General features: G+C 45.0%; 1 protein-coding gene across 1 annotated transcript in view; it reads right to left on the bottom strand.

The window, feature by feature from the left end:
• Positions 1-5,464: 5,464 nt before the first annotated feature.
• LOC147732656 (uncharacterized) overlaps positions 5,465-25,869 on the bottom strand; it is a 208,838-nt gene continuing 188,433 nt past the window's right edge. The window contains exons 10-12 of the mRNA XM_086958840.1: positions 23,309-23,429; positions 21,351-21,463; positions 5,465-5,666 (exon numbers count right to left, since the gene is read on the bottom strand). Of these exons, the coding sequence (XP_086814966.1) occupies positions 5,565-5,666; positions 21,351-21,463; positions 23,309-23,429 (336 nt within the window). The 3' untranslated portion in view covers positions 5,465-5,564. The remainder of the gene's footprint in view (positions 5,667-21,350; positions 21,464-23,308; positions 23,430-25,869) is intronic.

Raw genomic sequence — 25,869 nt, 5'->3', positions numbered from 1 at the left:
TTCGATTTTTGTTAGACTGGGTAAACCACAACTTTGAAATCTCAGCATCCACACAATCCCAAAGTTAAATTAGAGGCAGAAGATTGAAGGATATGCTAAACCTACCCTCTGTTGAGACCCCAGCACTGGTAAACACTGGCCACAATGGTGAATTCTGACCACAGCATTTCCTAAAAATACACAAATTCGTCTTCAGGAAAAGCTTGCGCCTAGTCAGCTTGCAAGAAATCTCAGAAACAGCTGAGTTTCTCCCCTTGAGTGACTTTACGGTAGGTGATTGATCTGAAAGGACATGTACCCTAGATTCTAGAGCCTAATCCTGCTGGATATCAAGTTCACCATTACATAACTGACATTTGTATGTTAAAGAGGGCCTCCATAATACGGTCACTTCACTCTGAGGGCCTCATTTTGGTTTTTTTTGCTGTAGGGCAGCTCAGCAGGCCTTGCTGCTGCACTTCCCTACGGCAAAAGACAAGGGCAGGAATGCACCGTATCTATTAGATACAGCGCTTTCCTGTCCTTTTCTCATGCGTGGGTGCCCAATGGGCAGCCGTGTGCCAACACATGTACCTTTGCACCATGGTGCAAGGGTGGCTGCATTGCGGGGATGAATATTTTTGTGCAGGAAGGGAACCCATCTTGCACAAAAACAATCACAAGAGGGTTTTTCCTCTTTCTATGGGTGCTGCAGAATGCAGCACCCATAGAAAGAGGAAAAACAAGGAAAAATAAAGATATTTCTCCTCGTTGTACCTCCCTTACGTCTCCCCTGGCGTAAGTATTTGGCGCTGCCTCAGACTTACAATTTCTCATAAATCTGGGGCAGTGTCAAAAAGCCATGGATGTTGCGGGGAAGGCCTCCAGCAACACCCATGAAACGCAGTTTTCTGTGTGAACGGGGCACATAGTTATAAGGCATTGAAAAGCCCCCCAACATGGCTTTATATGGCCTCCTAAATATGCCAGTGGCACATTGTGCCACCGGAATGTCAAAAAAGTGACATTCCACAGGCACGATAGTGCCGGTAGGGCCTCATAAATGAGTCCCCGAGTTTGGAGGGGAAAAGGACATATCTTCCAATTTTATGATTACACAATACATGAACTGGTGCCTCCAATGAATGAGGCAGGTGGGGCCCACTATTTTCTTTCTCCCATTGTGGGTATGCAGAGCATACCCAACGCCTATGCCCCAAGCCTAGATGAGACCTTTTGTGCCAAGCACACAGAAGAATTTTAATCAATCAGTCAGGATTTGTAGAGTGCACTAATCACCCGCAAGAGTATCCTGACGCTGTAAATTCACCAAATAGCAGATAGCAGAATTGATGTCATGCACAATTGAACCATTATTGGCATCTCAAGATTAACAAATTGCACACATGACTTACCAGTCATGGAATTGATCTTTAATTTATTTAAAGGCAATCCGACTGGCCTGACATGGAAGAGAAGTTACAGCCTTATGTGAGTCATGGATGAGGTACCACACTGCCAAATGAAGTGATGTACCCAGAATGGTGACACAAATTCAGTCAGAAATGGTTAGTCATCTTTTGTAGCTTATCGTCAGCAGCAACATAAATGTGAGTGATGTATGATAAGTAGCAAACCAATCAAACAATAATACAGATAAATAAATGCAGTACATTAAGGGCCAAACGACATTGAATTCAAAATAAATTACCGTAGTCAGAAAACAGACACAAAAGTGGATAAAATTGGTATAGGAATCAAGAAATGTTGCAGATCACATTTTGTTCCATATAGAGATCAACTCCATAATGTAAACAGAGCCTATTTTGTCCCAGTGGCTGCTGCTTATGAGCATTAATACTCATTTTTGAGGACCCTGAAGCCGGGCAAGAGACAAAAAGGAAAAAAAGGCAAGAGAGGGCGATTGGGAAACAGTGATGAAGGACGAAAGGATGTAAAATAACCTCCAAAGTGAGATAACAAGCCAGGAAGTGTAGGGTGGTGAAAGAAAGGGGAAAGAGGTGGACACCCCCACTGTAAGCCAGAGAATTTCCCCATAGGAAGTGTAGGAATATTCTCCTGTTAATAATTTTCAGTAGCAAGATTTGGTCCCATTGAGAGTTGGGCAAAGTATTCATAATTACCAAATGTAAGAAATGCCAAATGTGGGTACTTTAACCCATGTTGCTGGGGAAATTGTAGTTTCACAAGCCCATAATTGATAGAAACTGTGAGAGAAACTAACAGAGATCCAACTGCCTCAAGTTCAAACTCGACAAGACTGAAGTTGTGATTTTCGGACAGAAGATAGCTCTGTTGGGCTCCACCTGGTGGCCTGCAGACCTAGGACCCACTGCACCACCACTGACCTTGGTGGAAACCTAGGAATCATCTTAGACAACATACTTGACATGATTGACCGGGTCAACTCTGTGACCTTAATCATACTGAGGATGCAGTGTAAAATCTTCAAGTGGCTACCAGAGAACATCAGGAAAACAGTCACACAGGCACTCATTTCCAGCAGGCTTGACTACAGAAATGCTCTCTACTTGAGAATGACCAAATAGCTCCTGAAGGGACTCTAGACCATCCTGAACATTGCTGTAAGACTCATCCTTAAACTACCATGCCAATCACAGATCACACCACACCTCAGAGACCTCAATAGGCCCCTCATACACAAACACACTCAAGTCAAACGTCTCACACACACATACGAAGCACTATACAACATTGGCTGGCATACCTCAACAGTCCCATACACTTCCACCATCCCTCATGAAAACCTCCTCTCAGGCTGGCTTTCGCCTGCACTCGTACCACTGCACAGAGAAAAGTAGAGCAGGAGGCTTCACCTTTTCATCTATCTCCCCCAAAGCATGGAACGACACCCACAGAACATCAAAGCCTCCTCATCGCTTCATGAGTTCAATACGAAGCTGAAGATCTGGCTCTTCGAATGAACTCCTGTGAGTCCTAAAATCTAAAGCAACCATTAATTGATCAAAACTCTTTTTCATATTGCGTGACGGATAATGAGGAACACAATTAAATTCTGAATAGACATTTCCAAATACCAGAAATGGATTTAGGGACATAAGGTGCTAAAATGCCATAAAGCTGGGGATATGTTAACATATCTGGCAATAATGAGTGTTGCAAATGGGTTCTGCCCATTTAGGGCCTGATCACAAGTCTGGCGGTCCAAGGATCGCTAGACTCATAGTGGTGTGGTGTGCGGTGGTGTCGCGGTACAGCCACCGCTGTATCAGTGGTCTGACCGCCTCATTACGATTTAGGCGTTCTGACTTCCCTGGGAACGCCGCCACCACCAGTGAACCACCATTCCCCAGAAGAGGTAGTCAGAGGCTGCAACATGCTTGGCATGACCGCCTTGATCCCGCCAAGCATATTATGAGTTTCCTCTCCTCCAGGGTTTACATGGCAGTTCCTCCTCCATGTAAACCTTGAAAGAGAGGAAACAAAGGGGGCCCTACAGGGCCCCCTGTGCCTCCTTCTCTTGTGCATGCACACAGGGGGGCATAACATGTGCCCTCATGTGTGCATGCACTAACATTCCTGCGCGGCATGGACTTTCGAGTCCATGGCACACAGGAACCTTGTGAGGTGTTCCCATTGCAGTGCCTTTCTCAAAGGCACTGCAGCCTTTAAAAGAGACACCATCCTGGGAATGCCACGCAGCCCCCCCCCACCAGTCTACAAATACCTTGTAATCTGGCAGGTGGGCAGTGGCAATTCTAAGCAGTGTGGGGGAGTGGCAGCAGATTACCGCCAGCCACCGCACCGCTGAAACTCGTAATTGGACCCTTATTCAATCAGGATTTTTTGCTTTTGAACACCCGTTTTTTTGTACCTTTACTGTGGGTAAGTCTCACTCCACCCTGGGAACGCCACGCAGCCCGCCCACCAGACTACAAATACCTTGTAATCTGGCAGGTGGCAGCAGCAATTCTCAGCGGTGTGGGGGAGTGGGGGCAGATTAACACCAGATCCCGCACCGCCGAGACTCGTAATTGGGCCCTTATTCAATCAGGAGTTTTTGCTTCTGAACACTATCTGATTCTCATTCATGGTAATTTTACAGTAATTGGACTGATCATGTCCACCAGCAGTGTCTGCCTTTTAAGATAAGGACACTATGTCCCCGAGCGGGTAAGGGTCACTGGGTTGGTTACGCATGAGAATGTGTGCTCACACATTTGTGCACATATGTTGGCTGTGCATGTGAAACTACCACTGTGTGCATCCCAGTATTTGTGTACAGTTAGCCTTGCACAGAAGGGAATCTACAAGCATAGTTGCTGACCTGGGGCAAGCCTTATAATACTATTGGGTATTCATAGATAGTTCAGTAGTGTTTATTGGAAATCCGTAGTGCTTTCACCATATTATACATATAGGTGGCATCTGGCTTGAAATGGAGACTGTGGGCCTGATTCCGAGTTTAGGAGTCCGTGGACTGCCCAAACCTGGGTTGCGCAGCAGTGGCGGTGTGGCTACTGCCGCACCAGCAGTCCGACAGTCCCATTATGACTATGGCAGTCCGACGGTCATGGGACCGCGATCCCTCGGCGGTGGTGCAGCGTTCTGAGGATCACAATGTGCAGGCAGTGCCACTGCGCACCACCAAGCATATTATGACTTTCCTCACTGCTACCCTTTCCATGACAGTGAGGAAACTAAGGGTCCCCTACAGGGCGCCCTGTTGCCTCAGGGCCTAACGATACATATGTCCCCCTGTGTGCATGCATGCCAGTTCCTGCATGGCATGGCCTGCAAAGTCCAGGACACTTCTGAGTAGCCGTGCGCGTTATACATGGAGGATAACATAACATAACATAACCAGGAGTAAATCAAGCCCATTATCATGAAAATCAGCCAGTTGAGCCAGAGTTATGCGCTAGCAAAGATTTTATCTTCGACCCAACGCAGAGAAATAAGGTGCATGGCAATTACTTTAAACTACCACAGAGTGGGCCATCAGCTTGGACTGCTCTACTTTATTACGCTACATGCATGCTACAATGAATGAGGTACTTGGTTCCCCTTAAGGAGGCAATTGTGGACCTATTCCTCGTGGAAAACTCACATCCTGCACAATTAATATCCCAATGTCTTACAGCAGATGTGTAAACAACTTTGTGAGTGTGGAAGATGTGAGCCGTTGCCGGAATCTGAGGACAGTGGTTGACAGTAATGCTCCTCAGCTTTGTACACAAAAATACTAAGTATCTTCTTTTACTTCCAAATATAATGATTACTTTCTTAAAGAATACATCATTCCTTATTGAGCCATGATATATATTATTTAAAAGGGATTGTTTCACTTTTCCTATTTTTTTCAGTCAAAACAAATGATCTTCATTCTGATTTGACAGCACCAGCCATCTTCAAGCCCTCAATACGATGCAACCATTGATATGGTGGCAAAGGTCCAAAAACATAATCCATAACCATGTTAGAATGTGTATAACACTTAGAATTTATTTATACTTATTTTTTACTTAGACACAATATGTACAAGACTACTTAGTGATAGGTAGCAAAGCAGGCAGTTCTCTTTAAATAAATTCCCCCAACTCCATTTTTCTTTCATATTCAAAGAAATCTTCCATATCTTCATCCATCATCTTTGAGAGCTCTGTCAAGATAACATCTAAAGCCTGCAAGATAAAAACATGTTCTGATTATCATTAAAATTACTTATTTGTTAATTAGCCAATTATAAGAAGGCTCATTTCGGAATATCAACCATTACAGATTCAACTAACCTAATATGTTAAGTCACGGTCTGGCATACATGCACTTGGACAGCATACCACATGTTACCACATGTTCAACTAAAGAAACTTATAAAAATACTTTGGAAGAGAGTCAAATGGGAAAGTTGTTTGATTGTTGTCACTATAAGATATGATCGTCCTATAGCAAAATCAAACAGAGTTTGTACTCTATGCCCTTCTTTCCTTCATTTCTCCTCCTTTACCAAGTTTCTCCCCACATCTGTCATCTATGCCCCTGCTATGCTTGTGCCGGCACTTAGATACAGGATCCATGTGATCTGCTTTTATTGTCAGCACTGCCTTGACAGTGGCTCTCAATGATTCACTATCAGACTTTTTTTTAATCAGTTTTTTCGTTTCTTTTTTTTGTCTTGTCTTTTCTTTTTTCCAGGCAGTCTGCAATTGTGAATCTGTGATTATTTTCTAATGCTTCGAACTTTATAGTTTGTGATTAACATTTATTGGGTGAGCTGGCAACTTTGAGTTACAGAAAACAATGCTTGTTGCTGTTCTTATGGATGAGACCAATACCCCGCCTGAAAATTAAATACAATTCACATTTCAACATGTTTATCACTTTTGTGAAACATGACTTTTCTGGTAAATGTACTTCTAGGCAGGATTTTTCATGTGCCTGGAAAGGCTTTACGTTCACAAGGAAGTAATGCGGAATCCTAAATCCGTGTTAAAGGAAATTGATTAACAGCTGCATCTCCTGAAAACATAGGGAAAATGTTTTACCTGTCATATTTTATTAAGCTACTATTTTGTTGGGCTTGCTGTCACTAAAATATTTGACCGTTTTAAATAGGCAGGGACAGGGCGTGGCCAAGATGGCGGACGGCTAGGACGTGCTTCTCAATCGCTCCGTGCCGCCGCATAAAAAATCAAATAATTTGAGCCCGCCGGCCCACTTCCTGTGGCCCCCGTGAGTAAATATAGGCACCGGAAGGAAGGAGGCACTAGCAGACCCCGGCAGAGGCTACTGGGGCCCCAGACTCACCAGCCGGAGTGCCAAGAGATGTAGCAAGCAGCGGACCAATACACCTATTACCAGGGTCGGATTGGGATCACAATTCGGCCCGGGCACTGACGAAAAAAGTGGCCCACATTCAAGAGGCGGGCCCATATTTAAGGGGCGTGGCCCACATTCAAGGGGCTTGGTCCATATTTAAGGGGCGTGCCCACATTCAAGGGGCGTGCCCTTTCATGAAACACCATTTGCACAGACAAGGAATGAAAGTGGGAGGATACTGTTCTTGCACATGACACAGGGCCAAGGTGACAATGGCCTACATGCTGAGCAACTAAAAAAAATAGCAAGGCCCCTTTTTGTCACAAAATTATTCCAGCCCTCCAGCACAGGAGCACCTGAAAAGCAGCAAAGCCCCTGCTATTACTAACCTACTCAGCCCTCCCCAGACCTTCAGCTCAGGAGCACATGAACAGAGGTAAGGCCCCTGCAATTAGTAAATTAATCAGCCCTCCAGGCCTCGGGAAAATGTCCTGGCAGGTAGCACAAAACACAGCTTTCTGGGTCATCCAAGGTAGCCAGGTAGCCAGGTAGCCAGGGGGGAGGCTGAGGTGAAGCTGATGCATGGGAAGTGCCTTCCCAGTGTGTTCTGGCAGTTTGAGTATTTACCATTTACTGTAGTATTACCCTTGTACCTGTGTATGGTACCCTTTTGTAACTTGCACAAGTCACTTTTCTGTTGTAACACACTGTTTGCTACCTCTCACTTTTGTTTGCTTTAGATACTTGCACAAGTGCCACCATTGCCTACGTAACATTTGTTCTTGTGCTGGAGTGTCTGCCATTAATTGCAGTATTATACCTCTACTTGTATTTTGTACGCTTTTGTAACCTGCACACATATCTCTTTTTCCTCCTGTAATGTATCGTTTGCTCCTCTTGTATTTTGGTTGCTCACTATTGTCACTTTTGATGCATGTAACTTAATGTTTGCTTTTGTAATTTGTCCACTTATAATTTTCTCCTCATGTATTATTGCTGTTCCTAGTGTGAAGCGCTCTGACACCTTCGGGTAAAGTCTGCGCTATATAAAATCGCATAAATAAAACTAAAAAATTCCAAACATCACCAGGCCCCCACAGCAAGACCCATTCTTCCTCGCCCACTATGCCCTGAATGTGAAGGGCTGTGGGCAAAGTGTTAAGACTAACACCGTTTCTGGGCTGCATGGGCTGATGTTCAACATCTTTATGTCCCCCTTGGCGGCAGTGGTGGAGGCTTACGGAGCCCAGATCGTGTCCTATGCCGACGACACGCAACTCCTTTTCACATGCGCTAAAGACCAGCCATTTGATGGGGAGAGAATTCGGGACTGTCTGGATATGGTCTTTGGCTGGTTCCAGCGGAACAGTCTAAAGGCCAACTCCAGTAAGTCGGAGGTGTTATTCTTCGGCTGTGTCACCGATCCCGAGTGGCGGCAGTGGTGGCCGGCCGCCATGTGCCCTCCGGCACATTCTTCCTTGGTGGCCAAAAATCTTGGCGTTAAGCTTGACAACAAGCTTTCTCTCAGATCACATGTTCTTGGCCTGACTGGCACCTGTTTCGGCGTTCTGAAAATGCTCCGCAAGTTTCTTCCACTTCTTTCTGCGGAGCATAGACGGATTACGGTGCAGGCGCTTATCGGATCCAGGCTAGACTATGCCAATGCTCTTTTCCTGGGTCTTCCAGAGTACTTGGTCCAGCGTCTGCAGGTGACACAGAACTCGGCAGCGCGCGCAATCTTTGGTCTGCATAGACGCGCACGGGCATCTGGTCTTCTGCGGACGCTGCATTGGCTCCCGATCCGTAAGCGGATTATGTTCAAATCCTTGACGCTGGTGCACAAAGCTCTGTTTGGCTCAGGCGCAGGATATCTACAGAAGAGATTGGCTTTCTATCGCCCTGCCCGCTCATTGCGTTCGGAATCCCTCTTCACGGCTGTGGTTCCACGCGTGAGGAAGGCCCGGATAGGGGGGCGCTCCTTCAGCCTCAAGGCCTCCCAGCTGTGGAACTCGCTTCCACTGGAACTTCGCAGCACTCCCAATCTGCTTCAATTCAGAAGGAATTTGAAGACTTGGCTTTTTAATCTTTCTGTTTAGGTGGATTTTCTTCTTTGTTTCCTCCTGGGCTTTTGTTTTTCTTGTTATGTTGTTATACACTGTAGCTTCTTGTGGAAAGCGCCGGGACACTCTTTTAGAGTAGCCGAGCGCTATATAAACACATTTTAACATAACATAACATAACAAGGTGCAAATGGCTCAAAGGCCTGAGAAGCACCTGGCCCCCAGGGAGGCCAATTATTGCAAACAATCACCCCTCCCCAGCCCAGCCTCAGCTTGATTGCTTGGCAGGGTAGGGGTGAAGGAGAGCCCACAGCTGACAATCGCTATCTGGCTGCACAGCGAGGCTGCTTTCATTTTCTCAGTCTCTGTCTCCGTGCACTCTGTGGGCTGTTTTTTTTCCTACCCTTTCCTAATCCACTCTCTGTGGACTGGGACAGGGGAGAAAAAAAACGGCCCACAGAGGGCACTGAGGCACCGGCCCTTCGGCCCATTCCCGAATGCCCGCCTTGCCAATCCGCCCCTGCCGTATTACCAAGTATGTCAATGGGTAACCTCTCCGGAGATGAGACCAGGGGCTTCTCGCCAATTAAACCAGTTTGAAAAGTGGCTCATTACTAATAGCGACAACAAACGCCTTAAATCAGAACTCTATGCCTTCCTCTCGGCGGACACCTCTCCTACGAAAACCAAGGGGCAGCTAAGGTGGGAGGAGGAAATGGGCAGATCCCACACAGATAAAGATAGGCAGGACATTTATTTCAGAACCCATCATACAGCACACAACATTCCAGGTACGAAAGCAGCATATAAGGTAGCTGCATACTGGAATCTAACACCGAACCACTGGAACAAAGACTGCCTGGCCTATTGCTGGCGTGGGTACGAAAAGACAGGTTCCTTAGGGCACTTACTTTGGCATTGCCCCAAATTGGTAAGATACTGGGACCTGATACTCCAGGACAAAAATGTAGCCTTCAAAGCCGACATCCCACGTTTCCCTGCTTATATCTTGCTGGGTCTCCCCAATGCTCTGACATTTACCCTGTGCTGGAGGCAGATAGCCTTAGGCCTTAATGTTGCACGGTTAGAGCTAGTGGTCCACTGGGGCGCGGAGAGGGTCCCAGACCATATGGCATGGATAAGAAGGTTGTGGTCGGTATTGGGAATGGAGCGCCTATGTATGTTGGCAGAAAACAAAGTGGACGCATACCTGGAACTGTGTGCTCCATTTATTACTATCCTCAGCAGGGAATGTAGGGAAAGAACTTTCCCCAAGCTCCTACAAATTCTGCGCCTCACAGCTACCACTCAAAACACTGATCCCTAAAAGAGCTGATAAAGAACGAACTGGTGAGAGATGGGAGGGGTGGGAGGGGCGGGAGGGGCGGGAGGAAGGGCTTTCTTCTAGGTAAATGTATGGGTTTTTGCTTCTGTTAATAAGCCCATCTAAATGATGTTTTCTCTCTCCTTACGTTTCACAGGACATGGCTTAAAGGTTGCGATACCTTTGCATACTATTTGATATGTAGTCAATTGTTGCCTGCTGTTTTCGCTGCCAGCCTCCGGGTTGTAGGCACCCAGCTGTGTCATTCACATAAGCATTTTAAACCCGTTGCCAGCTACTGATTATAAAACTAACATGATGTCACGTTGATGTGTAAACGAATAAAATAAAAAGAGGTATTCCATAAATAGGCAGGGACTGTCTGATGAAAACCTGCAAGACTATTTGCTTTATTAAAGAGGCTTATATTTAAGAAAGGTCTAAAGGTTTATGCTCCAAACAAGCCTTAACTTAAAAAAAACACACAGTTGAGAAAATTATTTCTAAAAAGTATGCTTTTCTCTTTTTAAAAAAAATCTTAACTTTACTGTTTCAGCTAAAATCCATAACAACATATAATTTTAAAAAATAGAATAAAGCTATGAATCAAAAATAGCAGTAAATATTTCACTATGTATTTTAATCACAAAATATCCTGCAAGATAATTATCCATTACTCTTGAATAAAGCCACTGTGTCTTCAAATACTACATGATTTCGTAAAAACCTCATAAAAGGGCAACAAGGTTTCTATACAGTCCATTTCACAAGTGCAACAGTATCTTTTTTTTCCCTGAAACTGTTACATTTATATGTTTATGTGAAGACCGACAAAGTGCCCTTCGTACTATTGGGGAAATTACATCTAGGCATGAATTAAACCTAACCTGTACCTTCTCTGGTATCTAGGTATGTAGTAGAGACCACCATTTTTCAGATGATTCATTGTCAGATGATTTTTTGTGCAGTCATTTTCAAAACCCTTGGAATTTAGAAAGTTCGCTCAATGATAGCAAAACCCGCATAATCTGCTTAAAATTATTCCGCAATTTTTCCCTTTAGTTAAATAGAAGCACCCACCATAATTGTTGGACCTGGCCCTCTCTGCATGGTCATCCCGCAAACGTTTTGCCTTCCTCCCTTTTTTCTTACTTCTTTTTGTTGGCTTTAGGCATCTGGGCACTGCTAACCAGTGCTAAAGTGCACATGCTCTGTACTCTAAACATTGACTTATCCACAAGTGGCATATTTAATTTACTTGTATTTCCCTAGTAAAGTCCACGATATGTGCCCAGGCCCTGGAAATTAAATGGTACTAGTGGGCCTGCAGCACTAATTGTGACGCTCACTCAGTAGTCCTTTAAACATAGCTCAGGCCTGCCATTGCACAGCCTGTCTGTGAAGTTTTATGCTGCCATTTTGACCTGGCAAGTTAAACTGCTTGCCAGGCCAAAATCCTTCCGTTTTATTACATATAGGTCACCCCCCATGGTAGGTCCTAGGCACTCCAATGGGCAGGGTGCAGTGTATTTAAAAGGTAGGGCATGTAAAGCAGTACTTTGCCTGGTATGAGGTTGGTCTGTGAGGAGGCTGGTGCTGAGGTCAGGCATCCCGAGCACGCCTGGTGCATGTATGTCAGCTTGAGCACCATCGTCAGTCCACCCTGGGTCACTAGACTCCCTCCCATCTATCAATGAGTTACCAGCAACCTCCGAGTAAGGATTCCTCTGCCTTTAACTGCCTCAGACCTCCAAATGATCTTTTGCCCAACCCAGCAGCCGGCAGCCATCAGGACAGGAGCCAGCAGCATTGGAGTGCTGACTGGCTCCTGGCGTGAACCCGGCACTGGAACATAGAATCCCGCTATTGGCTCTCAGCTGTTACTACCACATTGCCTCACATGTTGGCAGAGGAGGGGGCACAAAAACCTCTGCTTTGCTGCCTGGTGCAAGTACTCCAGTCAGTGACCTCCATAAGCTACGGGGGTGCTTCCTCCAAGCTGCAGGGCAACATTGTTGCAGTTCTGAATTCCCAGCTGCTGCATCTCTGCTACGGGACAGTCTCCCTGCTTGATTCATCCTTTCTGGCTAGGCACCGAATGCTTAGCAGGTGGGTGGGTTGAAATGAGGTCGCAGAGAGGATGAAGGCTCGGGCATCAAGGAAGGGAGGCGGAAGAGGCACTATAAGGATATCGGGCAAGAGGCCTGCAGAATGATCAAAGAAAATATGCCAAGCAGGTACTGATGCCTCCCCTAAGCTGGAGAAAATGTCCTTAATACCGTTCAAGAATAGCTCTTTGAGCACCCGTAGTGGGCTGAAAGGCGATAAAGCCCCTACACGCCCTTCTGTTCCCTCCTCAAATACTCAGGAAAGAGTGGAGGTTTCATTGGGCTTATCCACCCTAGAAACCACATCAGAGGAGATGGGCCCCAACGGATCTGGAAAAGACACTGGGTTATCCTGTACTCAGTGCACAATGTAGGAATCTTGAGGCACGCATGTATATGGCAATACAAGGGGGCATACTATGGAGTAATAACCGTGCATATATTTATTCGCTAAAAACACTTAGGAGATAGTAAGCATTGACAATATGTCGACATTGGGTTGAATTATTGAATATATACAGAACATAAAGGAATATGTGATCAAAGCTATACTAACAAACTATTGCTGGGTTTCAACAAAATTCTTTATCCTATGGTAGATGGAGCGTATCATGCTCCATACAGGGGTGACTTGCATGATTTGTTGGTGACATAAGAAATGCACGATTGGATGCGGAGAATAAAAAATAAATCCCACTCTAAGGTAGGATTCACAATCGTTTTGATCAAATGCGCCTACAATTGTTTACATGTGAATGGCAGCAATCAGGAAAAGTCTTGGCTACATAAGTAATTATTTGTTTTGCAGTTACATGAACATTGGATATTTTATTCTCAAAATTCATACCCATAGAAACTAACAGGGTGTGAATCATATTGCTAGTGAGGTGAGACATTTTAAACATATTTATGAATTACCATCACCACATGGGTGCAGTGGGTCTCACCCTGGAATGTCTTTTGGCTCACATTTCTTGTGTTGCACAACTAACACTGGAAAAACTGTATTTTACCCTTGACATTGACCCGCAGTGGCTTTTCTATCTTTTTTCGGGTGCATCACCACCTACACTTGGTAAAATACTCTTTTTGCATGAGCACGTCAGCACAGGCAAAGTATAAATACATGTTGTGATGGGAGCTTTTAATGGTCAACAAAATCTTTTGTAGTATACCATATTTAATAAGTAATGCTTCATTACATATTTGTATAAGTGTAAACATGTCTGTTTACATAGCATATGGACATATAGATCACAAGACATTTCTTTATATGTGATTTGCAGCCTTGTGGAAGCCCTGGACAGGGCGAAAAGCGCGTCGTCTGTGTAACATTTTATTGAATGAATAAAACGTGATTGATATACACTACGCAAGCTCTATTTATTGGGAACTGCGTAAAACAAGAATATTTATTGCAGAAGAGTGCAAAATGCATGGAAGATTAAAGTTACCATAACCTGATGAGCTCTGGTGTCTTTTGATACAGTTAGATCTGTTTTCACTTTTGTGGATGCAGAATTTGGCGCCCAAGGTGGATGAGCGTTGGACACTGTGATTGCACTTGATGTTTATTTTAGCTCTTTTGTTGCTAAGCCAATACACTAAGTAAACACATTGATGTGCAGATCGATCTAGGTATATCCACTTTGCTTTGTATACTAAATAGTTGTAAGGTGCTGGCAGCTCCGGGAACACATTCCGGCACTTCAGAAGCTTGGGGCATTTGTCTCCCTTATGCAGCCTGCAACTCTGCGGATTCTGAAGGATGGTCAGACCTTGTTTCTCTTTCTTGTCTTCCTGTTGCGTGCAAAGGGCTCCTATTGGGTTTCCACATTATGGGATTTCCAGGTTGGGGGGAAAAAGCTTTAGGATTTATTGGGTGAGGGACTAACCCATTCTTTGCAGGAAATGTCAAGGGCAAGGCCTAGGGCAGCCATAGCAGACCAGTTGGTTGATGAGCTGGTCTTTGTTTCCTCTGTAGGAGTCATTTTTTCTTGCTTCTTATGTTTTGGTAATGTTTGCTTTTCTTTTTGGAATCTGGCGTAGGTCTTTCTTTTAATGTTCTCTCTTTCAGTTGACTCTTTATCTTAAAAATCTCTTCTTCCATAACCCTCACGAAAGGCAATATACATATTACTCGGCACAACATGGCTCATTTTCAAGGATAGATTACCTATTCACGCACCATAACCAGGTTGGGAGTTTTGCAACGCCAACGCACATGGCAAGGGGCATCTCAGACCACTCCCCATTGAGCATTGTCCTTAAGGGGCCAAGAATTAACAAAACAGAATTTCCTAGGGTAGACTCCTGGTACTTACGGGACCCAGAATTGAGAGAAAAACTCCACAAGAGAGCCAACCTGAATTTTAAAGAAAATTAGGGCTCGTGGCATCCCATCAAATCTTTTGCGAGGCCTTTAAAACAGTGCTGCGAGGACAAGCCCAGGCCCTGGAAAGGGGATAGAAAAAGGAAGACACATTGAAACTCCAGACCCTTGAACAGGAGACACTGGCACTGAAGCGAGAGGCGACTGCTAGCTGGAGCACAGAGCTGCAACATAGATTAACTATGCACCAACAAGAACTGCGTGCCTTGGCGGATAATGTAGCGTGAGCACATGCACTGGCCACGCAGCACCGACTATACGATATAGGGGATAAGGCCTACAGTCTGTTGCCTTGGTTGGACTAAAGAGATAAAGAAAGGTCATGGGTGGTGGAGGGCAGGGACAGAACTGGTGTACTTCAGATAATGAGTGTAGAAATAGTGGAGACCTTTGCCTCCTACTATGAAGGTCTGTACACCCCAGTTAGCACAAGATCTGACCGGGTCTGCGGGGAGCGAAACGGCATGGAGGCTATTCTCACAGGAGAGAAACTCTCTAGCGCCTTGGGGGTCATTGTAGTCAGGGAAAGTGGAGGGTCTGAACGGACTGCCAGGTGAGCTCTTCAAGGGCTTGACTACCGGAATTACACAACTGTTGCTTAGAATGTTTGAGGAGACAAGGGAAAGAGGCACACTGCCTATAGACCAGCACACAGCCATAATTATGGTAATGCACAAGGCGGGTAAGCTCCCAGAAAGCTGCAGCTCTTATAAGCTGATCTCCCTGCTAAACATGGAGGCAAAGGTGCTTACCAAGGCCCAATCAAACAGATTAGTGACTATGCTAGCCACCATCATTCACATATATCAGTCTGGCTTCATGCCACATCGAAGCACCCACCACAATCTACGGCGGTAATATCCAGTCCTCCACTTAACAAAGGCCCTCTCATTCCAGCAGAAGACGCTAATGTCATTAGATGCCTCAATGGGCTTTGACAGAATAGAGTGGTCCTATTTGTTCGCCACGCTATCCTGACTAGGCTTTGGCCCAAAATTCTGCAATTGGGTAAAATTGCTTTATCAAAGTCCATTGGCCAGAGTGAGAGTCAACGGAGCGTTATCAAAAACTTTTGCATGGTGCAGAGGCACCAGACAGGGTTTCCCCTTGTCGCTGCTTCTGTTTGGCCTGACTCTGGAGCCATTGGTGCATTGGATAAGAAATGACCCGATGATTTGGGGCATCATGGCACCAGGGGGGATGGGAAGAATGTATCTCCATGTATGCAGATGACATAATGCTATATCTTTTTATCTTTTGAGGCCTTATTTCTCCATAGCAAGGGTTCTTCACATTTTTTAACTCTTTGAAGCTACTCTGGTTACACTATAAATTGGACCAAATCGGTTGTGTTCCCGTTGTGGGGTCCCCTTCAAACCTCTCAGCGACTTGTGTAGCCCCGATAATTGTAGAAGACTTTAAATATTTGGGCATTCATGTGACTCGCAATCAACAAATATTCTGTCAGCGGAACCTTTTCACCCCGTTGAGCAGACTTCACACAGACATAATACATTGGCGGACCATGCCACTGACCTTAATGGGCAGAGTAGCATTATACAAGATAATGACCCTGCCACTCCTTTTATATATTCTGTAAAGTACTCCCTACTCGGTCCCACCAACCTTCTTTAAACAGGTAGACCAAGAGCTCTGAACGTTGCTATGGCTAAGGGGCATGCCCCGTATCGCCCTACATAAATTACAAAGAGGGGTCTATGAGGGAGACCTGGTGGTCCCAGACATTAAGCTTTATTATTGGGCCTCGCAACTCATGATAATAATTGACTGGTTGTACACTGATAAGGAGGAACAGGCCTATAGAATGGATAGAGACGTGATGCCTAACGGGAATTAGGAGCCTCTTCTATATGCTCGTTGGACGCATTAAGACTGGCTTACACACATGGCAACAGTGGTCAAATGCCGGTATGAGGAAAAAATGGAATTGGGATGGCAGGGCCGGGTGACAGGCATGATGCCCCTGTGGTTGCGTGACTGACTGAGGATGGTAACCACACTAGAGGGATTCAAAGGATGGCAGACCATAGGTATTGGGCATCTAGATGAGACAGGGTACCCCTCCCCTTCAACGAACTAAAACAAGAATTTGCCCTGGCTCTCTCCCAGAGGTTTCCCTATATGAGGCTCACACATGCCCTACAAAGGTACATACAACGAGGCGTGATCCTCCCAGATTATTCCGCTCTAGAAGAGAGACTGTTAGTAGACCCTATTCCTGACAAGGGAACGTCCAAAATATACCAGCAAATAATGAATAATGCACCAGACCCACTAACCTCCTTAGAAGAGCCTGGATGGATGATCTAGGCAATATTGAAGGGATATATACAGATACCCTCATCTTTGGATATGATATACACCCTTGTAATTTGCCAGAAGCACATATGTGTAGGAAATTAAGGTATTTTCACAACTATACCCAAGTTTGATCTGGGTATCTGAACCTAGTTCTGTATGAATGTGTTTTGATGTATGTGTAATCATGTGGAATATCACCAGGATATAAATACTGTCTAGTGGGTGCTAATAATAATGTGTTATGTGTAGTGTTTATGTTTTTCTTTTTTATCCTTTTTTATGCTATGTATAGATAACGATTTGAGGCTGGAAGATATTGTTTTTCCTAACGAAGGTGGCTGTCGAATACTAGCACCCACCGAAACATGTCAATGTTTGATGAATAATTTCAGACACTAGATCTCTGGGACATTTGTTAGTCGAAGAAATTTTAGCAGATGAGAGATTCCGACTTTTAAACAAATGATCTATGTAAGACTAGTGAGGCTTTAATGACATGAAATAATTGCCTAGAATGCTCTCCCGATGTGTTTGTTTAACAGATTTTTTTTTAAGTGAATTGCTATATGATATTGTTTTAGGTTTTAGGCAAGAAATCCTGCCGTGACCTCGAGAAAGCCTGGCGCCACAACCAGTCAACGGACAACATGACAGCCCTCAAGAACGCCACCCGCAAACACCAACAGCTGATCCGCACCACCAAAAGGTCATCCTTCAGAGAACGACTGGACAACAACACCCACAACAGCAAGGAACTCTTCAACGTCGTGAAAGAGCTCTCCAACCCCAACGCCAGCAACAACGACATCACGCCTTCTCAAGACCTCTGGCCTCATGGCCACCTTTTTTCACCGTAAGATCGTCGACATACACGACAGCTTCGGCGCTCAGAACATGTACCCCACCACCGAACCTACACCCCCCACCACCAACATGTGCGCCTGGACTCAGGTCAGCACGGAAGATACCACCTACACGATGAACACCATCCGCTCGGGCTCCCCAGTCGATCCCTGCCCACACCACATCTTCAACAAAGCCGACTCCATCATCCCACCCAAACTTCGGGACATCATCAACAACTCCTCCATATCCGCCACCTTCCCGGAGAGTTGGAAGCACGCAGAGATCAGCGCCATCCTGAAGAAAGCCACCACAGACCCCTCAGACCTCAAGAACTTCCGCCCCATCTCGCTCCTCCCCTTCGCTGCAAAAGTCATCGAGAAAACCGTCAACAAACAGCTAACAGCCTTCCTGGAGACGAACGCCTCCATCGACCCATCGCAGCCCGGATTCCGAGCAAACCACAGCACCGAGACCGCCCTCATCGCGGCCACCGACGACATCCGGACCCTGCTGGACAACGGAGAAACCGCCGCCCTCATCCTGCTCGACCTTCGGCTGCGTTCGACACGGTCTGCCACGGCACCCTGACAACCCGCCTCCACCATGCCGGGATCCAAGGAAAGGCCCTGGAATGGATCACCTCCTTCCTCTCCGACAGAAACCAAAGAGTCAGTCTCCCGGCCTTCCTCGCAGAAGCCACCAAGATCATATGCGGCGTACATCAAGGCTCCTCGCTCAGCCCCACCCTCTTCAACGTCTACATGAGCCCCCTCACAGCCATCGCACGCAAGCACAACCTCAACATCATCTCCTACACCGACAATACCCAACTGATCCTCTCCCTCACCAACGACCTCACCTCCGCCAGAGCCAGCTTCCAGGACGGAATGAAAGACATTGCAGACTGGATGAAGCTCAGCCGCCTGAAACTGAACTCAGACAAGACGGAAGTCCTCATCCTAGGCCCATCCATCTCCGCCTGGGACGACTCCTGGTGGCCACCTGCTCTGGGCCCCCCACCCAAGCCCACGCACCACGCACGCAACCTGGGCTTCATCCTTGACTCCTCCCTCACAATGGCCAAACAAGTTAACACTGTTACCTCCTCCTGCTTCAACACTCTCTGCATGCTCCGTAAGATCTTCCGCTGGATCCCCACTGGAACCATGAAAAAGGTCACCCAGGCCCTCGTCACCATCCGTCTGGACTACGGGAACGCCCTCTACGCTGGGACCACCGCCAAACTACAGAAAAGACTCCAGCGAATCCAGAACGCCTCAGCACGACTCGTCTTGGACATCCCCCGACACAGCCACATCTCCGCCCACCTGAGGGACCTGCACTGGCTCCCCGTCAGCAAAAGGATAACGTTCAGACTCCTCACCCACGCACACAAGGCTCTCCACGACTTGTCCCCGAATATCTCAACAACCGCCTCACGTTCTACACGCCAACCCGCCAGCTCTGCTCCGCCAGCCTCGCCCTCGCCACCGTCCCACGGATCCGCAGAACCACCACCGGAGGAAGATCCTTCACCTACCTGGTGGCCAAGACCTGGAACACCCTCCCCACCCACCTACGACTCACCCAGGACTATCTCTCCTTCAGGAAGCAACACAAGACCTGGCTTTTCGAGCAGTAGCAACCTCCCCCCCCCCCCCCCCCCCCAGCGCCTTGAGACCCTAGCGGGTGAGTAGCGCGCTTTACAAATACTCTTGATTGATTGATTGATTGATTGAGGTTCGTTTTTAACAAGACACAACAATTTACTGTTTTACAAATTGACATTACCTATACTATGTTTTTTAATGAATTTATGATAAACTGTTGAAGGACAACTTGGCCCACACTTAGTTTAGTAAGAACTCATTTTTATTTTTATTTATGTTTTGGTGATATTGTTTATTGATATATGTGTGAGAGTTATGTGATTGAGTTTGCAAAAGGGGATTTTTCTCTTGACTGGGTCCCTACGAGAAGGCCAGGTCCAACAGGGGGCGGTTAAAATGCAGAAAACACATCCTCTCTAATTGCAATAAAAGCTATTCAAGGTGCCTTTCTGTATACTGGGGTGCAGTAAAAAAAATACATTCATTTCTGTGTCTAAACACTGTGGAAACCCCTGCCTTGAAATTCTCAACGAGAATGCCGAGAAGAATGGCAATTTTAAGAACTCCAAAGGAAGTGGGGTGAAGGAGTCCATGCAATTCCCAGGAGGATTGGGTTTCAATGCTGAGGAGGGTGGGGCATGAGATATGTCATTCCTATGTAAGGAAAAAGAAACCACTAATTCCATTTTGGAGAGTCTCTGAATTGTAAAAAAAAGAAGTAGAAGGAGACAGAGAATGGCAGTATGATTATGATACACAGAGTACAGGGTAAAGGTGGGTTGATTTGATGGCCCAAAACAGAACTATTTAAAATCAAGATCCTCTGGTGTTCCAAGCAGCCAGACAAGAAAGCAGTCCAAGGACAGCAAATTGTGGATAAGTAGGACAGTGAATGAAAAAGTTGGTGGGTAAATCAAAATGGATTGCCCCATAGGTTGACTTGCATAACTCACATGCAGAATAGGGCAGCATGAGAGAGGTGGGCTGTGTCATAAAACAGTTCACCCCATCAGTTAGTATCCTGTGAAGCATTGCCCCACCACCAATGTTTGCATCATATACTATGCAGGAAGTATGACAGAACGAACTGAAGATACCATCCACAGAATATGTGTTTGCCACCTACAATATGACAAAGATGTTCAAGCAATACAAGCACTTATCAGGATAGTTGAGTAGGAATCACTATTGCTTTACATGAGGTCAGGAAATATTGAAAAAAAGTAAACCGAAGCAATACAACTTTAGCAGTATGCAATTGATTGTTAAAGTCACAGCCTAATTACAAGGTGTATTTTATTTCTTAACCACATGGCTGCTAGGCGTTTTCCCGTCCTGTGCTGAGATATGCAGGATGCCAGTGTTTCATGACGAGCTGGCCTTGTCATCCGCGCACAGCAGGTAAGCGCCATGACGAGCCCAGCTCGTCATTAGCTTCGAAGGGGTTAAGGAGCCAATAATGGCAATTAACTGTCCCATCAGAATTATGAGATCCATAGAAAAATTGTGGATTTGCTTTGTTTCATCTTGCAATTTCAGCTGTGAAAGCAAAATAATCTCAGATGAGACTCTGATGAAAAATGAGGATTTCCCAGAAAATAATATTAGATTTACAAATGTCCTGGTTTTCCTCCTTTCTATGGGAAAGTAAAGAGTCCAACTTATAGCCCCAGTCACTCCACCCCTCCAGAGTTACCATAGTTATAGTTGCCCTCAATATTGTAATTCTGGGGGCGGGTATAACAACAGGCCCTTTTAAAAATAATAATAATGATTGTCAAAGATAATCTAAGTATCTGGCAGTGATATAATTTTCGATAATGACTAGTTTTGTCATAATTAACCAATTATTCCTAAAATGGAAATTTAAGGGAAAAAAGTACTTACCGACTCCTCAAAGATTTTTTCATGAAAGTGCGCAATGGGAACATTTTCTAATGTGGCTTCTTGATGCTTCTGAATACTTAAGCACTGATGGAGAAGGATATCCACTAAGCAACCTGCAAGATAATATGTACAACCAAATCTATTTCAGTAAACACCGTCTATGATTGTGTCATAGTGTCAAATGTCACCATAAAACTATTTAGCCCACCTAAACGTTAAGCTTATGAAGTACAAATAATGTCATATTTTAACATGAAATGCTTTTTTAAAGTCTTTATTACCATTTCAAGTCTTGTACCAGCATCAATGGAAAGTCCTATTTCCCTTTATTTAGTGGCGGCTCCTCCTTTAAGGCATAGGAGGGTTACCCACTGCTTTAAGCAGTGTGCAAAGGAAAAATAACAGGATAATAACTTGTTGTTGTTATCTTTTAATTTTTCCAGCAGCTTTGCGGGCGGGGCTGCTCTGCTCTCAGAGTAGGGAAGGGAAGAAATGGTTTGTCCACTCCAAGTGCTCATGAATGCTTGGCTGGCCCTCTGGGGCCAGCCAAACAGTCATGCGCACTTTGCATGTTCTCCACGCTGGCTGCATTACAGCCTGCGTGGAGACTATGCCCAGGCCCCCAGTCTCTGTCTGAGCGCCGAATCACAGCGCTCAGACCAATCACAACGCTGCATTGCAGGTTGTGACTGGTCAGGGGAGCCTGGGTGTGCTTTTTTGTTTGCTGTTCGGCCTGAGTCCGACGGAGGAGAGACTGAGCAGGGATGCAGTATGCGGCGATAAGGTAATGGTTTTTTTGGGTTATTTATAGGATTCCCCTTCCTCCTCTCCCCCCTGCCCGGCGGCCCCCTATGTGTGCCGGCCAGCACTGCCTTAATTAAGTGCCTTGCTGCATTTAAGGCTAAAGACATAATTATGAGGTTTAAGTACACCATGAGTATTGTGCACCCGAGAATGCCAAGTGGTTAAGAAAAAACTAAGCTTGGGATCTAATCTGACATTTTTGAATGTAGGTTTACAGACACCAAGGATCAAATCTAAAAGGCTGTTTTGGTGTCACTTAGTGGGACTTGATGAATTGATTACACATCACAACCAACTTATTAGTACTGAAAACTGCGGTTCAGGGGGCAATCAATTGTTCTGCTGATGAGGCATTTGCAAGAAAGCGTGGTCTTATCGATGAAAAGTTCACAAGTTAATCCAGTGCTTTCGAGGTGGGAAATAAACCTGCCATTTTAATCTCATTTTCTCGAAGAAATTTGTTTTTCTTTCTATTTCAATCTATTGATATTAAAGCTTGCCAGCTGACTTAAATAAACCGTATAAAACAAAGTAAAAAAAAACATCTTTTTTCATTGGATATACATATTTATATATATATGTGCACACATTTGCACTTATAGGCTTCTGTTGTGCTTCTTGAATGTGTTGGAAACATTTTCGACATGTTTTCGAAAAATTGCAATACAATAGTTTTTTTTAATTGCCCATGCTCCTTAATTACTCTGAATCTAAATGTGATCAGGGGATTTTAGGCGAAAATCCACACGAAATTTGTTAGGAAATCAGTATAATAATGCCAAAATTTAGCATAAAACTTTGGTATTCCAGGAAACTATGCTCAAAGTTTGTCACCAAACTTTTTATTGCAGTGTTACAGCAGTCTAAAGAAAAACTATAACTACCTTCTTCAGAAATTTTAGTTAAAATAATATCATGATTCCATTTTTGGCTTGAGCAGAAAATCTAAAGAATAAAAGATAGTGTTGGAAAATAAAGGTATTTATTAGCACTGCAACTCTGTTTTTACAAAACTAAATATTGAATTACGTTGAAATAGTTTAAAGAAATGTTTTTACCCAAGTTCTCCTTAAAATAATTGTCTGCTATAAATTTTTCACAGGTATGAACAGCAAAGAATTTGCAGAATTTAAATTTTTCTGTGCAAATCTTACCTTCTAAAAGCGTGACAGCTGGATCCTTTCCGAATAACACTGGTCCATGACCTCTAATCATGTCAATGAGGTGCTCCAGAAAAAATGTTTCGATTAGTTGTCTGCCTGCGTACACGGCAACCTAGAAGAATTGATTCATACAGGAAAACGACAACTCAGTACATTAGAAAGTCCATGGCACGATGCGAGACTATGTGAAAAAAAGCCATGATTGTTATAGAAAACCAATAGTAAAACAAGCATTGGCTATGCATCAGTTTCGCCTATGTAATGAATAAAGAGTTGTTTTCATCAATCATCGTACGGGAGAAGGAAAGAGCTCCCTGACAGATAACACGGGAGAAGGGAGGATGTGGTGCAGCGGCTAGAGCTGCTGACTCGAGAGCTGGGGATCCCGGTTTGAGTCTCGGCTGTGCGGCGCAACATCCTGTGATTCTTTGCAAATCACTTAGGACCGCATTACAATGAATCGTGACCGACCGACCACTAGTCGGTGGCCCTGACCGCAGTATTAGGATGCGACTGCACATGGTGCGCTCGCGCACTCCTATTTCTCTAATGGAGAAGGGATTGACAGGGGATTGACAGGGGGCACCATAGATGCCCCCAACTGGAGGCCACTGTTGCAAGGGGCCCTGCTGGGGCCCCCAAAGTCGCTTTCTGACAGGCGTTTCCTGCCGGGAAGCACAACATGAAAAGCCTGTGGGAAACCGACATTGTAACCCCGTTGCAGAAACGTCCTCCTTAACGGATTACGAGCCAGTTCCGACTGGCCGACGGGCTCTCCGCCAGAAGTCAGCTGGAATGACCGGCCAATTTCAATTCTGACCGCCGTATTTGTAATACGACGGTGAGAATCGAAACCAAAGATGTTGGTCGGAAAGCCTTTGAACGCAGGTCGGAGGCTTTCCAACCAAAATCAGGGTGTTAATCTCTCCGGGTGATAAATTGTTATATAAATATGCTGCAATAGTGAAAGGCAAAACTATATGAAAATATAGTTCCACCAACTGGATGTTAACAGTATTTCGGTGGCGGGAAACTCATAAGAGAAGCAAATGAGGAACAAGCATTGGTAAATGCAGGAAAATATGCTACAGCCAATGGAAATGAAGGAAAGGTAAGTGTCACACACTGGAACCAATTAGAAGCCAGGAAAGAGAGGAGGCAGGATGTAAGTCCCTTCTAAGTTTATATTAAAGACAATAGTTTTCTCAAGCACAGCGCAAGTGCTGTGCAGGTGAAATCTAATAATAGAAAGCAAGGCATGAAATGGAAGCTTTCTAGAAATCTGACATAATAAATAAAAACGAAATGGGAAATTATAGAACCTATTATTTAATTCACTGGGTCCATCACATTCATATGATATGCACCATAATATGAAGCAGTACCTCTAGCAGGCGTGCTGGCACATATTGCATAGTGGTATATTTTATCCCTGAAGAGGCTACAGCTTTACCAGAGACCGAACCAACATTCACAAGAATATTACGCCCACTGTATAAGGCCTGGGGAGTTGCACTCCTGATCGATGAATTTGGAGTTGGTGCGGCCTGTGATTGAAGCACTCCTTAAGGAAATGGCTGCAGGGAAGGTTTTTGTAAGACCCTATCGATGAAAGCCATTCTTCATGTTGTGGTCCCAAAAGGCAGATATCACATAGTCCACAATGAGGAATGTGCTGAGGGCAGTGGAAATTCCTAATTTGTATGGAAACTGCCTCCACAGAAATAATGTTGTGTTGAACTGGCAATCAGCAGCACATATTTTGTGCACTGAGTGTGCTTCTCAGTAATGGGCCCACATTAGTCAAAATCTTGCAGAATTTGGACAGTATCAAATTCAATTTAAAAGTGCATGTGTAATATAGTTCAGCAATGGAAGGACAAAAGCTGCTGTGCCCCGTATTACTGACAGGGAGCACATTTAAGTGAGTGCACAAGGAGCAGATCAAGTTACTGTGTCCTGTCACAAAGATTGGGCTCCCCATGGCAGCCGGACATAGGTATCTGCCCTGGGGCTGATGCATTGGTGAAAGGCCAACTATTTGAAGCTGCAAATCTGCCATTGAATGTGCAGGCAGCAATGAGTCCTTCATTTAATAGTGGAGTAGAGATCCACTGGTGGTGGGTGCAATGAGTAACTGCTCACACCTGCATGGTCTACTGGACCCTCGTTCGAACCTTGCTTGTGGTAGCCTTGTGAGTGCACTGACAGCTTCTTTGCCTCTGCACCTACATCTGTAACAGGACAATGTGTTCCCTCCTTTGCATGGGGTTGCAAACTCATCCAAATGAGGCAACACCCCCTTTTGATCATTTTCAGCAATGTGGATTACAGAAGGGGCTGATGCAAGCATCTGTAACCCGTCTGTAATACCACGTGGCGCACAGGCACAGAAAACTGCCACATGCACCTGTTGCACCCCTAGGGCACTTCATGTGACATGGTCCCAGATGTTTTGAGCAAATTTTGTGGCCAAGTATACGCTTTTTGAAATAACTGAAAATTATGAATTTGCTGTTTTTTTCTAAAACATAAGTGGTTAAAATGTTACT

Source organism: Lissotriton vulgaris, chromosome 2_1, assembly GCF_964263255.1.
Source record: "Lissotriton vulgaris chromosome 2_1, aLisVul1.2, whole genome shotgun sequence".
Classification (NCBI taxonomy): domain Eukaryota; kingdom Metazoa; phylum Chordata; class Amphibia; order Caudata; family Salamandridae; genus Lissotriton; species Lissotriton vulgaris.
Note: the sequence above shows the minus strand (reverse complement) of the source record. Positions and strands in the feature narration are given on the sequence as shown.